The following is a 16,446-nucleotide window of genomic DNA, read 5'->3' on the forward strand; positions in this document are numbered from 1 at the left end:
CAAGTATCGCGGGCAACTCCAAGAAATACTACAGTCTGCATATTTGGGCCGATAGGTGCTCCTGGGGCCACTGGCGGCCGTGATATTTTGAATATGTACACGTGTATATTTAAATATATCAAACAATGGAGTACGTGAAAAAATAAGCAAATATATAAATTAATAAGTTTGCCCGGCGGCCGCATTCGAATACAAGCCCGATACGATAATAATTACGCCACCGAGACTTTTCCGCCTTTAGAGCCTCCCTTATAATCAGATCGTAGTTATCGTAGTTCTGGCATGTAATAAACCTTAAACGTTATTTAAAATTAACTGATCATCATGCGTGAAATCCTTGGCCGGTCCCGAACACCATTGCAGCCAATAAACTTAAGCAGTCCGATGCTCCACCTATTCCCCTCACGCGAGGGGTGGCGCCATAGAGTGCCGTGTGCAGCGACTGCTCCCCGTTGTCATCCGCAATTTTTTGAGAATTACTTTGACTTTCGTGGACTTGAACTGTAGGTTGAATCGCCTTCCAACTTTTCTGTAACTCTAGTTGCTGCCGCATTGCCAGCGTAGCTTCAATAAAAAGTTGATCTTGACGGTTTTGTCATCACGCCGTTAGCATTCCAATAGTAGGCATGTTAACGATAAACTCCTGCTTGAACCCTGCGACATTTTGTGTCGCAGTGAACAGCATTTCATTGCCGGTGTTGCTACGCTTTGCACTAACACGTACCTTGATTATTTCAAATCCCGCACCAGCTGCGGTTGCTACCGCTTTAGCTCTTCTATTGCTGCCATCAGTGACGCTGCCACATTCAAAAATTTACTTTGAAACATTTTCTCTTACTGAATTAGGAATAATGTATTATTTTATTCTCTGGATTGTCATCTTCTCCACCTGAATGCAAAAAGTGCCGTCATTATTGTTCTGGGCCATACCACCCGATTAGCTTGGCCTATCTCGCACACTAGACACGTGCAATTTTCGAAAGGTAATCATCATCATTACAATCATCATCATCACCGCAATTCGTTTGTACAGATTATACCATGGTCGTTTAATATTAAAGCACTCTGGTTCCGCATCCAAATTGCGAAAGAGCACATTTTTGATGGCGCAGCATCCCTGACTGAGGACAAAAACAGTTCCATTGGCTGCTGGTGCGGAGTATGAAAAAAATCAAGGTGCGCTTTAGTGTTACACATAGCGACACCGACATTGAAGCAAAGTTCTCTGCGAAATGAAATGCAACTCAAGTCCAGCAGGGGTCGGTTTTTAACAGACAAATGCGGTTATGTTTACGACGCGATTATAACGTACAAGGGTTAAAGAAGGAATGCGATGCGCGCGCGTAGTTGATCGGTTGTGAGAAAATAAAATACGTGCATGTCTGCCGTGAACGAAGTACCGTCGCGCCATCTGTCTAGCTACAACGTGGACGGGTGCTTTCTTTTTTACAACCTTCTAAAAAGAAGAGAAATAAATAATTAAGTGATTGTTAACTGATTGATTAGGCTCTCTTCACTTAAGTAATTAGATGAAGGGAGCCAATCTTATGCAATGCATGTCAGCTTAAGGCCACTAAAAACAAGGATGTCGCATATAAACTGAAAGCGTAGAAATTATTTTTCATTTCATTTCATTTTCATTTTATTTGTGCCCATATACAAGCAAATGGAGGGGGCCGAGGTAACAGCTGCTTATTGGCAGCTTGAGTGGTCCCTCGCACCCTTTACATATTGGCGGACCGATGGCAAAGAACACTTGAAATGAAAAAAAATAAAGAACAGTGGGTTACATCAAATAATTTACATTTCTTTCATTGAATACATATGGTTTTACGGAACCATGGCGATTTAAATCGTAGTTTTCACCAGACAGATGAGCTCAGATGGTGTCAAGGCATGGATGTCAATGCCGGCTTCTAGATAAGAATTTAGTAGTCGTGGCAAGGTATTTGCGACCATTTGATGGCCGTAATTTGTCCTCGAAAAGGGTATGAGCCATTTTTCATAGCTGCGCTTCTCATATGTGGGTGTATTATCTTTTAAGTTTGCTATATTTGTTATTAAGTTGCTTTTTTTTTTACGTGAAAGTAGTAGGTGCGTAGGAAGGTTTGTTTGTAGAGATGATGACTTTTTGTTATGTTGTACTTGGTAAATAGACTCTAAGTGTGCGAGTTATATGGCACACTTACGATAGCGCGTATTATTTTATTGCATCAATAGTATTTTAGCGTGTTTGGAAGCTGATGTCGTGCCCCATACAAGATTGCAATAATTTATATGCGAGGCAACAGTGCATTATAAATGATCAATTTAGCTGACGTTGGTAAAAGGTAGCGATTTCGGTGTAGTATACCTGTTACGCGGCTCAGTTTCTGGAGTACAAAATCCACGTGAGGGTTCCATTGCAATGTGTCGGTAAAATATACGCCAAGTACTTTTACCGTGTCAACAACCTCTATTTTCTCAGAGTTGTAAAATATGTTTCGGGTCAATGGAGTACATGTACCTCTTGTTTTAAAGATGACTGCTTGTGTTTTATTCGAGTTTACTTTTATAAAGTTATCCTGGCTCGATTTTGAGAGATGGGTTAATAGGTTGTTCGCTGCACCAATGAGGCCTGTATAAGAGTTGTTTGATAAAAAAACACTCGTATCATCTGCGTAGTTTATGAATTTTACGTTTATGTAGATGTTAAACAAAAATGGGCTAAGGATACTTCCCTGAGGGACACCTGTTTGTGTTTTTCGTGTAGATGATATGCTAGTGTTTATAGCCACACATTGCTGTCGATTTCTAAGGTAGCATGTCAGTAACTGAAGAGGAAGGCTCCTGATGCGACATCTTTTAAGCTTAAGTATTAGGAGGTCGTGATTTATGCACTCGAACGTTTTTGTGAAATCTATGAATACACCAATTACAAGTAACTTATTTTCGAGGTTCTGCAGTATATATTCTTTCTGTGCTACATGTGCTAGTTCTGTAGATTTACCTTGTTGAAAACCGTATTGAGCGTCTGTTATTAGTTTATGTTTATTGCTGAAAGATGTTAATTCGTTAAGAATGATTTTTTCAAGACCTTTAGAAAACTGCGGGAGAATAGATATGGAACGGTAATTTCTTAAATCAAGCTTGTCACCTTTCTTATATAACACGATTACTTTTGCGATTTTCATTTTTTCAGGAAAAGCACCTGATGTTATGCATATACTCTAGAAGAGCGCGAACTTGCAATTGTTCGTCTTTGGCCTCAATGTGAAGAACGTTGCGAAAAATAACGTGGCCAGAAATAAAGCCAGCGTAGGCACTGTGCTGTGCAGTGTTCAACATTAAAGCGAAATTACAGGCATTTGTAAATGAATCATCTGCAACGTGGTAATCCTGAATTGTGTGATCGAAAAACAAAGATTGGCAAAAGCGACTCACAAACATAGGTCGCCCAACTCTGACTTAGTCAACGTGTAACTGAGTGTGAGAGCACCTGAGGTCTGAGCGAGTCGGAGCGAGTTTCAGCGAAGCGAAGTGAGTGGGCGTCAGTCTTAGTGACTTTGATAGGCTGGAGCTAGCGTTCGTTTGAGCACATCGGAATACGCTGCGATTCCATAGTGTCGCGCCCACGAAACTGGACGGGAGGCGGACTCCACATGATATCGAGTGAATGCCACTGTATAAAACGTTTATTGACGGACGCAGACATGTGGATGGATTGATGCATGCAATGAGCGCCCCTTCAAAACGGGGTGGTCGGTTGCGTCATCGTGTTTTTATTGCTTATTTTGCCTCATGTATTGTCCATTCTTTTTTGTTTAGTACTGAGAAAAATTCCTTACATCAAACTTCCTGCACCACTATTGGTAGTACTGGTTTTACGAGTACTACCTGTACTAGTACTAGCACTAGTAGTACTAGTACTTCTACAGTACTCGTACTGGTAGTACTGGTTTTTGTACGCTTTCGTTGTCTCTGGTGTGCCTACTTTTCTGCAATAAAACCTACAATCTCTACTGCTTACAAATTTATTTTCCACCTGCTATCCCTTAACCCAAGGGCGCCAAGGAAGCTAACGGAGCCTAGAGTGACAGCTCGGATGATTTCACATTCTAAAAGATACAATCAGAAGAAATCATCGACGATTACGATACTCCCGTAGGCAAAATTTGGGCGCAGCTATATACGTGTTTTCATTTCGCGATATATTGGCTGGCGCGGACGGTATGCCTCGTGCGGCACGTTGCAAATGGAGCGACGTGAGGTGCGGCTGCCTCGCCAATCTGGAGATCGCGAGAGGCAGCGCGTGGGTAACGGGGGGCCGCGATTCCCTGCAGCCGCTGCCGGCAGACCTCCCAGAAGACGCGCGCTACTCTCGCGCTCTTCTCCTAGCCATTGTCGCCGAACTACACGTTTTTTGGGCGCTGTCGCAATACCGTCCTCCGCTTTCGGCCTCCTCGTTTTGTTGCACCATTCTCTCCGCTTTCCTTCTCACCGTCGTTCATACCCTGCTGTAATCCGCTTTTGCTTTTATCTTTCGCTGTGCTCGTTCGCTCGGTTACACTGAAGTACGACGCCGAGGCGGGCCGACGCTGGTCGCAAGAACGGTCGCCTAAGAACTGCGTTATAAAGGTCGAAACATGGTAAATCCGCCCGTCCCTTCCGCCGTCTTCCGCCCGCGTGCGGACAGGGACGCACGCCCAAAAGGTGGATCGTGCCAATACATTTGGTGCACGCTCAATCCGCGCGATTGGATCGCACATGTATCCTTATTGGACGAAGCCGTCTGTTCATAGCTGGCAACCGTCCGGAAGGTGTTCAAGGTTGGCAACTATCTTTGACAGCAGATATCGCCTCCTTAACGTAGAGGAGGCGCTGCAGCAGACGATGCTGGCATATTTTTGCACAGGTCACGGTAAAAATGAGACTCTAGGCTGTCACATTCTGTTCTGCAGCTGCATGTGTTGCATTGGTACTGCCATACTTGTTTGAAACACTGCACAGTCATCTTATCTGCGCCACATTAAAGAAATGTATTCCAATCGCATCATGTCGCAACATGGGACGCATTTTCGAACGAATACTTTCAGTGCGCCCTGCCTTGGCCGGTTCAGCAAAACCTCTCGAATCATGCAACCTGCTGCGCCTATGTCACGTGAAAGTGATAGTATCGCCCGAAATAATTCGTCCGAAATCCGCGTTTTAGGCGCGATGGAGCAGTTTCGGTCGTGATAGTGACAGCTTCCAAAAATATGGAACACACACACACTATTGCGGAATACAGCTGCATATGTCGCCAAGTCAACCCTCTTTACCACTTAGCGCGCGTGAGGCTCCGAGTACAGCTTTCTAATATGCTTGCATTTGCTTTTTCGTGTTGTTTTCTTTATTTTTCTTAATTGTGCCAATTTTAAGCGCACTTGGATGCATGAAATGCCTTTTCGTTTTTTTATGTGTATAAAGCCACCAAACTGAAGTGAGGCATCAAACATCCATATTAGAAATGTAATACTTGCTGGTGGTAAATTCCCAAACAAAATATATCCTTGATTGATGTGTTCAGAGATGAATGAAGTTCTCACCGTGTGGAGAAAGTTGTGCATGGGTGGTTAACTTTATGCAGCAAGAAAATGAAAGTTAAGCAACGAGTGTACAATTCATTATGATTCGCATAAAAGTAACATCTACATATAGCAGTGACCTCATGAATATATGAACGAGATGTTTTCGAACAGAATATTTAATTAAAAGCAAGCAATTTAAATTGCTAATGAGAGAAGTAATGTCAAATAAAATTAAATAATTACATTCTTTCATGCAGGCCTGGGCGGCCAGTCAATTGCCACCTTGTTACTTAGACGTACTTAATTTAGGATTTAAGCAATGCACAAAATATTACCAAAGTGCATTAAATTAAGCAGCGGCTTGACGAGCATGCTCCCCCTCTCAGCCATGGCAGCAAACAAAGGTGATTGACTTGAGACTGTTTGATACTGTCAGCATCATACATGCGTGTTCTATTTTGATTGCTCTACGTATAAAAAATAAGATCGCACTGGATGGACATGCTACGTGAACTGTTGTAAGCTCTACTCAGGTGATTTGAGTTTATTGGACACGGGCTGTATCTCATGTATGTATTTACGCAGTAACAACCTGGCTAGATGATGCACAGCCATTTTCTAGGAAAATGAAAAACGCGTAGCATAACACAAACAGCTGGCCAGTACCTGTATTTTATTTGAAAGCAAACCGGTATTATCCCGTGACTTAGCTTAGCAGTGAGTTCAGTGACCTCTGGTGGTGTGAAAAAATTGATGTAGTTGTTTTCTGTTTGTCTTGCTTAATTAGTCGCTGCTTAACCTTCACAACAAAATGAAACGAAGGCTCATATGGTGGTAGACAAGGCTGTACAAAAAGTGAGAAAACATTCATTGCATGTTTTTAAATTTCATAACAAAACAGTGAATAGTTCCTTACGTTCAGTTTTCTGAAAAATGCACAAGGTTATCTACGTAAAACTACAAGATAGGCGTGCGCCACTGTCTCTTCACTATTCGGCTAGCCAAATGAATGATGCCCCCATGAGCACTATGAAAGAGAGCACAGAAATTTGCAGTCAGGAGGCCGCAGTGGCTAAGCCTCTGTGCTAAATGTAAAATTGTTCCAGAAGAAAACATGCATACTGGCGAATTTGATATGTACTCACATGTACTATTTAAATCTGCAGATCACACGTAATCTTTCATTCCTTGCCGCATTGCTAACCATTGTACAGACTTTGTTTTAGCTCTGTGTCTGTGGAGCACTATATATTGACAAATCAAAGGTTGGGCTGCTGCCGGGTGGAAAGATACACAAGAACGGACAAAGGATACAATGGTCACCTGAGTCTTGTGCCAGAGTACTGGGCCTTAGTCCCCCTCCCTCTCAAAAATGTTAACTAGTACAGCAATGCACTTCTCGGAGAATATCATTAGCATTGCCTCATAAGTAATTAAACCTATACATGACGGGATGCGTTGAAATTTTTATGGAGACAAAAATGTTTCGCAGCAACAAGTTCTCGCTCCTTTTCAACAACTTCTGTGGCGCCTATATTCCAGAACGATTTTCAACTTCTTGTTTAGCACTTGTAAGCATGTAGTACATACAATCGCAAGCTCGTAATACATGAAGTCATGTTTCGCCGTCGGCTACTGTGCACAACATCATTGCTTTCTCATCATGTACATTCAGGCTTTTCAACAACCTCTTTAACAGGTATAAGGCAGCTCAGCATCAGGAGCGTGTGGTTCGCTTAGTAGAAAGGGTCGCACATCCCAGGTAGCACATAAAGTCTTGAAAACGTCGTATTAAGGGATTGAACGTCTGAAACGGATTTTTGACCAAAATCGACGCATCAAAGACGTTCCAAACAAGATAGCTTAAAAACGAGGGGTGAATACGTTTTGATAACGTTGGAAGCCAGACAGCTTAAAAATGAGGGGTGAATACGTTTTGATAACGTTGGAAGCCAGACAGCTTAAAAACGAGGGGTGAATACGTTTTGCAAACGACTCAAAACGCCACCGCCACGCCACGGCGCGTCAGCCTCTTTAGCGGCTTCTACAATATTCAGCAACCCATCAACGCGATCCAACCTTGCGCAAGGTGGCGATACCGTCGTCAAATCATGTGACCAAGGTGGCCACGTGATTCGTGATGCCGGGCAGCTGCCGGGCGAGCCGGGGCATAGTCGCGTCGTCATGGTGTCGTCACGTCACCGCACTCGCATTGCGCTGTGGTGTGTTTGCGGCTGTTCTGAACGTGCTGCCGCTGCCCTTTGCTATGTAAGTGTTGCAGTGTTTTGCTGTCAAGAAAACGATATACTGTGATCAGTTTGGGTTGTGCGATACATTTGTGTGGTTTTAATTTGGAAATCAGTAGTGTTTTCAATTGTTATGTGATAAGGCGGCCATGTTATTCGTGAAGCCGGCCATAGTTACGTTATCGCACTCGCATGGCACTATGGTCTGTTTGCGACTGTTCTGAATGTGCTGCCGCTGCCCTTTGTCATGTAAGTGTTGCAGTGCTTTGCTGTCAAGAAAACGACATTCTGTGATTAGTTTGGGTTGTGCGATCTGTTTGAGCCGGGCATAATAACGTTATCGCACTTGCATTGCGCTGTGGTATGATAGCGGCTGTTCTGAATGTGCTGCCGCTGCCCTTTGTCATGTAAGTGTTGCAGGGTTTTGCCGTCAAGAAAACGACGTTCTGTGATTAGTTTGGGTTGTGCGATCTGTTTGTGTAGTTTAATTTGGAAATCAGAAGTGTTTTCAATTGGAGGGCGCGGAGTGGAGAGCACTAATCAGCTCTTCAAGTTCATTGTCATGTTATGTGAGGCGCCTTTTCACTGACGCTGTAATTAAGGCGTTAAGGGCAGTATAAGGACGAAAGTTAGAGGGACGAAATCGTGCCTGTGTGTCCCTAGCGTCGGGGTCGGCCGCTATGCGTGATCCTAACAAGAAAGCATTTTGCAGAATGCGAAGAAAGGCGGCAAAACTTCTGTCTGTGCGCACCTTGCCGATCTCCGCAATAGAGCCATCATCGTGGTATTTTAGTCTCCCGTTTAGCAAGAGTGTTGCAGACAAGGGAACTGGTTCAAACAGGCTTTTTTTTAATGATTCACTACTAGTGCGGTATCCCAAAAGGTGAGGTCAAGTGCTCACCCTATTTTCTTCCCTCGCGCTACAGCGCACTGACAGAATTTTGCGTGCACCATACCGTGCTTTTATCGTTTGCGCTTCAGGTTCTCGATTGTGTTTTCGCCCCCTTTACCCACGTGATGGGTATTTCATGGTATTACCGTGTACCACATGTGTCCATATATTGTGTCCAATATATGAAACGGCCAAATTCGATTTTATTTGACGCCTCAAATGGTAGTAATGTATTGAGTCCCTTGTAGCTTTGTGCTTGTTATCAATTTTACTATTTGGCGAATGGATACAGCATGTACGCTGCATAACTCGCTTGTGCATACTGCATACGTGAGTCGAGTATGCCCTTGGTATAAAATAACTTGTATGCTTTAGGTAGTACGATTGTTTGCAGTTTGGGACATGTGTCGGAATGTACGCTGTGCGCCCTTCGCGCTTTACGGCGGCCTGCCGAGTTCGTGCGGGTGCCATGTGTGCGCATGGAGTTCGCGAAGCGCTCTCGCAGTTTTTTTTAGTATATATATACATGTGTTCTGTTCGCGCGCTTCGCACAACAGGGCATGTCGCAGTTCTTTGTCCTTGCGCAACACATTTTCCTAGCGTACGTCTGTGCATTATTTGATACCGGTTTCACACGGGGCTCTTTTAGCCCCTATCCAGTCCGTTACAAACCGAATTTCTCGGTCGTGAGGGCTCCTCTGCGCAAGCTACGAGAGTGAGCCAGTCGCATCGATAATTTCGATCCGGATCGGGCTTGATCGCGATCGAGAGTGGTCGTGTGACACCGGTTTTACACATGACTCCCACATAGGGAACACTTTAAGTTCAATGCTACTGAGTGAAGAGCAAGTGGATATATATGCCAGTGGTGGTATGTGGGCAAGTCTTTCTGGTGAAGCCAATACTGCTGCATTCAAAACATTTCAATTACCAGCGCAGTGCATCAATGTGTCTACTTCGACAAAATAGAGCACCAGTGCAGATATCTGAACATACCTGTCCAGGGCAGCAAGTGTGTCTAGATTGAAACCACTACCAGCATGTGCGGCAGTTCTATTTCCAGCAGCGGGACTGCACAATAATCAGTAGGGTGCTCTCAAGCTGTTTATCTATGAAGCTCTGCCTGGACTGTGTGCCAAATATTTTTGGACGTGAAAGTGGGGGTGAATTGGTAAACATCAGTGGAACTGTGCCTGGACTTTGTGGCAAATGTTTTTGGATGTGAAAGTGTGAGTGAACTGGCAAAGAATTTGCTCTGGGCTACATGTGTTAAACGTTTTTCTCATTCAGAGTGCTTTTTTTTACTTTAGGAGACTGAAGATGTGCGCAAAGCGTGACATGTCAGTGTGCTAATTAATGTATTTGCTGGTTCGCAAATTATTCGTTGCAACTTTATTTTTGCCAGAGAGGTACAACTTTGCCTCTTGTAAAGGGCTTTTTAGATAAAACACTTACTATTTATTATGACCATTGCTTCCTTTCTTACACAAATGCAGCTTCCAGTGCATTCCAGTTTATTTCCATGTTTATGTAAGTTTCTAATATGAGGCTTGCATATTCATTTCTCACGTTCTGGAGTGGCAAGATGCAGCATTACTGTCTCATCGTTCGCTGTACTACAGTAGTGTTCACTTGTTACACTGAATCCCCCGTTTAAGTATTCTGTACTAATTTCACTTTATTGCTTTTTTGTTGTATGGTTATTTTTTCTCGCCATTACCTTCTTTGATATATCCTAAAGGCAATATTTCCAATTTCGCATTGTTCCCATTTTTTTTTATTTCTGTCACAGGATTGTTTTATGATGGTATGCGGTGGTATTTCTTTTTGTGCTCTTTTCAAGCTTCTAGATGATTGGTAACATTGCTTGGAGGCAGTTACCATCCAATTCATACTCTTGCATTTTTCAGTCTAATTCTTTCATTCACTCCGATGTCACTTCTTCATAACTCTAGTCCATCTAATAGCACGCGCACTTTACTATGATAAATTAGACACTTTAGTACACTCCAGGTTTTTCTGTTCATTTTTGTATGTGTACTTGGAATTTTGTTTATGTGCTAGTGAATGTTCACTTTCGAGTTCATTACGAATCCTTTCTGCGACTTTTGTCATTGTTGATGTACTTTTATTTCTATTTGCATTTCTCACACAGTTTGTTCGAACCTTGCATAAGCATTACATTTTAATAAAGTGTTCTTGCTTTGTCACAATGTTCTCATTTCATGCACTCTTGGCATGAAGGGCTTGGTCTGACCACCTGCCAAGACGTGGCCATTTGTTCTTTGCAGGATGTCATTCCCATTGTGGTTGTAAGCATCGTAGCTTACTAAAGGCGGTATTAAGGATTTATTATTCCTAACAGGCTCATTTTTGTGCGACTTGGTAGACGATGCGCCGGCCACGTGGGGAACAGTGCTTGGCACTGCGCCATGGCTCTTACAGTCAACACCGACGCTTCTACTCATCTGGGGCGCGATTGGAGATCGTTGTTCGAAACGCCCGATCAGTTTCACCTCACGCGATTGGCCTAGGCCGTGCCAACGGGTGCGGCTGACGACGTCTGCGCGGCATAGGCCAGTCGCGTGAGGCGAAACTAAACGCGTGTTTTGAACAACGATGTCTCATCGCGCCCGTCACCGGCGAAAATTAGCTTCAGATGATCGTAAACCTTTCAAGACCGCTTCTAGACCAGCTTTTTGATAACGTCCTAAAAACGTTTAGAAATTGGTTACGAATAGTTTTGGCAAAGGGATTACTTGTGTCTTTCCCAATCCTATTTCTAGACCAGCTTTTCGAATACGTCTTGCAGACCTGTTCTAGATCGTCTCAAGAAAGTAATTAAGCCGGACATTAGCAGAGATATCCGACGTTTTCCCGCCGAAGTTCTCTCATTCGTGTCTTCTTTAACCCGTTTTTATCGTCTTGGATAAACGCTACGAAAACGTTACGTATCTCTTTTGTGCTACCTGGGATACACAAAACAAAACTGAGAACACTTCAGCGATGTCCATTTGGTTGGCGTGCTTGATGCGTTGCCTATCGAAATATGCCATGTGAGAGGTCCTCATTCTTGTTGAAAGCCAGAGTAATGCTGATGTGGAGCAGCATACGTTATCGAGAAGATCATTCGGCAAAGAAACGTTTTATATACCGCTAACGCACCTAAAAAAGGAACTATTTGGGGCTCCCTGTCTTGTTACAGGCGCAGTTTCTTCTGTCGACCATGCAGTTGCTTCACATGCTTAAATATTACTGGGACTATTTGGCCTGAACAAGATAACATCCTAAATCCCAAAGCGCACTTACCCGACCACTTACCTTTAGTGGCGCTGATGGCCGCGCCTCTTGAATATGATGATGTGAGCCATTATTGCATGCTATGCAACTTACAGTTAGTGGAACACTTTCTAAGGCTGGAACACCATCTCTGCTATCGGTATGGCGTGATCATGGAGTACTTACACGCGATCTATGTTATCAGAGTCCTTTGGTAGCTTTTTAGAATATCAGTAAATGACCCTGCTGTTGGGTGCCAGAGATGGTGGTGGTTGATCATATTTAGGCACAGCCTTGATTGTGATTTTCGTATTGGCTCATAGACACTGCACCATTCGAATATTGTCCGCTGGCGAACATGCCATTCGCTATGAGTGAAACAATTGGCAGCACATTTAGATTAAAAGCAAGAAAAGCAAGTTTCATAAATGTGAAATTGTGTGTATGCCCTTATTCTTATTTCCATTTTTGTGCAAGAAAACAAACTTCACAAGTTCACATACATTAGTATCCCTGGAATGTACACATCAAGAATACCTACGTTAAGTGAGATTTGAATTCGTTGCCGCAGTAAAGATGTTTTAGCCACCGAACCAACGTCAAGCATCCATTGCTTAAGAAACAGCTTTCGTGCGATTTCATTATTCCTATCGCGCTCGTATTAAAACAAACGAGGGTTTAACACTAGCGTTGTCTATGCAACCAGCTCGAGTACACATACTCTTGAACCATAGGTTCAGGTTTATCGTCGATTACAAATGTTGCCAAGTACGAAATCTCTGCAAGTTTCTGTTTTTGTGTACATTGCTAAACACAAGTGCACAGGGAGTCAGGCATGGAAAGATTGTGCGAAGAAAATACCATAGTTGTTCGTCAGGGCAACTATTAACATCCACTAACAATCAAAGCAACACGTCCGGGTTATCTCTTTCCGGTGACTCCCAAATTTGCAGCTCATAATCACCATACACTGAAGAGGCACTGCAACCATGTCTGTATCGTTTATAGGGTAGATCGAAATGGTCGGGAAGAGGTGTTCTCGCTGATGAGAAATTTTTCGCACAGGTCGCTAATGCCCGGACAACCTAGAACACAAGTAAAAAAGAAAGCTCATATTCTGTTTTTAATGAAGAAAGCATAGTTAAACTAATTATAGAACAACGCATCACTACAGTTAATCCTTATATACCTTGGCGTGACACCTAGCAGTAGGAGGCGGCGGACATGAATAGAGAAGGCACAGATGTTATGCACGAAAGCGTCTGTTTAGCTACCCATGCTGGGCGACGGGAATGCGGCAATAAAATGGTGGGAGAGGGGGGGGAAAGTGGCAGTAATTTAACCATGGCAGCAATAGGTGCAAGGCGTTCACACAGGTCAGTCGACCTAAAAAAATTGGCTGCGGCTTAGCTCAGCTAACCCTGTATATGCAAAGCGAAAACTTGGTTTAAGCCTGGCTTAGTCTTGGTTTGACTTGGTTAACATTATATTTAGCTGTAATTATTATACTTAGGTATACGATCATCGTTAAACCAAGTATGACGGCTGTGCCTAGGTCAGTCGGTAGACATGACTGCGATTAGGCTGAGTAGACACGCATCGCTCTACGGTGCGACGACTGTTGTCCCACAGGGAAAGCGCAAGTGCCAGACATGCAAAAAGACGCCTCGAACCTGCGCAGCGTCCAAGCACAAACGGACAGGGCGCGAAAGCGGCCGCTACAATCAACTCGACGTAGCAACGCCTATTGTGTTCCGGACCCTCTCCAGTGAAGCAGTACGCGTGGTGAAATCTGCGGTGTGAGAAAACGCCGCTTGGCGAAGACGGCTCAAAGGCTCCCGCTCCTTCGCAACGCTCAGAGAAGACGGCCTGGCCTCGCGATCATCCATGCGCAAGCTCGCACTGACTAGACGAAAGCGGCAAAGCGTCGCTCCTCCTAGCCAGGCGCGCGCCGAGTCACGTTGTCAGGCGGTGGCCCAGCTACAGAGAGCGCATGCGGCAAGGCACCGGCGGCGGCGGCGGCGACGGCGGAGCTTGCGCTGGAAATCACTTGATGCGTTGCCAAGGCTACACCGCAGCTGTGGTCCAATAAAGGTCAAAGTGCTGGCGATGGCGAAACTCGGCTCGACTATCCTCGCGGAGAACTTCGTTTGGCTATGAAGCCAAAACAACGGGAGCATTGCTTCTGCACATCACTGTATTCGTACGCAATGTTGTCCGGGCACGCTTTGCACCGGTTTCGGTTTGGTCAACCTCGCACTTCTCTAGTCAAGGGAGATACAGTAACTCGGCGTCAAACAGTGTTTTATGCGAAGCATATTAACGTAGGTTTCGGGCCTTCGCGCGACGCCCGGCGGTGGCCAGCATTGACCCTGAAGTGGGGTCACGTGACATGACGTCACGTGATGACGTCGCACCGGCTGCAGATGGGGTAAAGTCCCTTGATAATTTGAAAGTAACGACACTCTTTGAACTCTGCCGCCGCCGCGCGACCTCCTCGCCTCCTCCTCGCCCCTTGTGCGTTCCCCCCGCGGTAACCAGTTTTGCCCCCTTTTTTTCTGCACGCCGATTGGTCTCCCTGCCGTTGCCCTTGGAAACGCGCCTATCTTGGGTTTTGCTTGTGTTTTGCTTTTTCGTTCGCGCCATTTTCCTCCTGAGCACTGCTGGCTCGGCGCTTTAGCTCGGCGTAGCGAACGTTGTACGCCGTGTTTCCTGCTCTCTGTGCTAGCGCTATGCCGGGCTGTTGCGCATATGGCTGCAGCAAGAAGCCTCAAGATGGCTATGCCGTTTTTATGATACCACAAGGAAAGCGTGACCGCTTGCGCAGGAAGCAGTGGCTGCGTGACATTGGCCGAAAGAACTTTATTCCGACAAAGAACAGCGTTGTTTGCGAGCTGAGGCGTCTTTCTTAGAGCTCGTAGCACAGCATCCCGTAATGCTGCATTTTTTTTTCGTTCTTCCGGCCTGCTCACCAGCGCTTTTGTTGCGGTTGTCCTCAGTATGCTTAATATTACCCTGGCACGTTGCTAACTGTTGTTATTCAGTCGGAAGTGCAGCATTATAGATTCTGCTTTGCGCCCTGAAAAAATTAGTGGCAAATATACCCGTACATTGCAGGTGATAAACGTTAGCTAGTCAACATTGTGTTTTTTTTTTAGTTTTAAGCCGAAAGCCTTTAGATCTCTATATTTCAAGGTCGCGTTGTAAACTGGAAGTATCACGTGACCCAAGGAAGGCCAGAGGTGACCCAAATCAAGTCCACCCCTGTATAAGAGAATGATATCATTCTCACTAATGAATCATTAGTGATTGAAATAAGGTGGATTAGGGAGGATTAATGTGATTAGAGTGTATTAAAGAAGATTAAGGTGGATTAGAGTGCGTTAAGAAGGATTAAGATGCATGAATAAAGATTTAGGTGCGTGGAGGAGGATTAAGGCTGATTATGGTGGATTACGGTGAAGGGTTAATGAAAGGGTATTAGGACTGATTAGGGTGGAATAGGGTGCATGAACTAGGATTAGGGAGGATTATGGTGGATAAAGGAAGAATAAGGTCCATTAATGTGGATTAAGATGAATTAGGTGAAAATAAAGGGGGATTAAGACCGATTAGGTTCGATTAGTGTAGATTAAGGTGGATTAGGGTGTATTCAGGTAGATTGGGACTATTAGGCAGGATAACGTTGGATTAAGGTGTATGAATAAGGATTAAGGTGTATGAATAAGGATTAAGGTGGATGGAGGATTAAGGCGGATTATGATGGATGCGGATTGATAAAGGAGAATTATAATTAAGACCGTATATGGTAGGCTAAGGTGCATTAGGGGCGATGTACGTTGATTAGGTTGTATTAAGGTGGATTGGGAGTACTAAGCTAGATTAAGGTGGATGAAGGAGCATTAAGGTGGATTAGGGTGGACTAAGGTGAATTAGGGTTCATTGAGTATTAAGACCGATTAGACTACCACAATCCTCCTAATGCACATTAATCCACCGAATCCACATTAATCTACCTTAATCCTCCTTCATTCACTTTATTCCACCATAATCCACGAGAGTTCTCCCTAATGCACCCTAATCAACCTTCATCGACCTTAGTGCACTTTAATCCCCCTTCATCAACCCTACTGCTTCATCATTCACTTTAATACACCCTAATCCACTATATTCGTCCTTAATTCACCTTAATCCACATTCATTTACGTTAGTCCACCCTAATCCTCCTTAATCCACCCTTATCCTCCTTCATTCACTTTAATTCACTTTAGCCCACCATAATCCTTAATGCACCTTAATTCTTCTTAATCCACTCTCATCCTCCTTCATGCACTTTAATCCACCCTAATCCACTATAAACGTCCTTAATGCACCTCAATGCACCTTCATCCGCCCTAATCCACCTTCATCGACCTTAATCCAACCTTGTCCTCCTTTGTGCACCTTAATCCACTTTCGTCAACTTTAATCTACCTTAACG

At 44.2% G+C, this 16,446-nt stretch overlaps 1 protein-coding gene across 1 annotated transcript in view; it reads right to left on the minus strand.

Annotated features, from left to right (window-relative positions):
- Positions 1-12,887: 12,887 nt before the first annotated feature.
- Positions 12,888-16,446, minus strand: part of LOC142558015 (uncharacterized) — a 94,093-nt gene continuing 90,534 nt past the window's right edge. The window contains exon 9 of the mRNA XM_075670184.1: positions 12,888-13,051. Within this exon, the coding sequence (XP_075526299.1) occupies positions 12,969-13,051 (83 nt within the window). The 3' untranslated portion in view covers positions 12,888-12,968. The remainder of the gene's footprint in view (positions 13,052-16,446) is intronic.

This window comes from Dermacentor variabilis, chromosome 9 (assembly GCF_050947875.1).
Source record: "Dermacentor variabilis isolate Ectoservices chromosome 9, ASM5094787v1, whole genome shotgun sequence".
In the NCBI taxonomy this organism is placed as follows: domain Eukaryota; kingdom Metazoa; phylum Arthropoda; class Arachnida; order Ixodida; family Ixodidae; genus Dermacentor; species Dermacentor variabilis.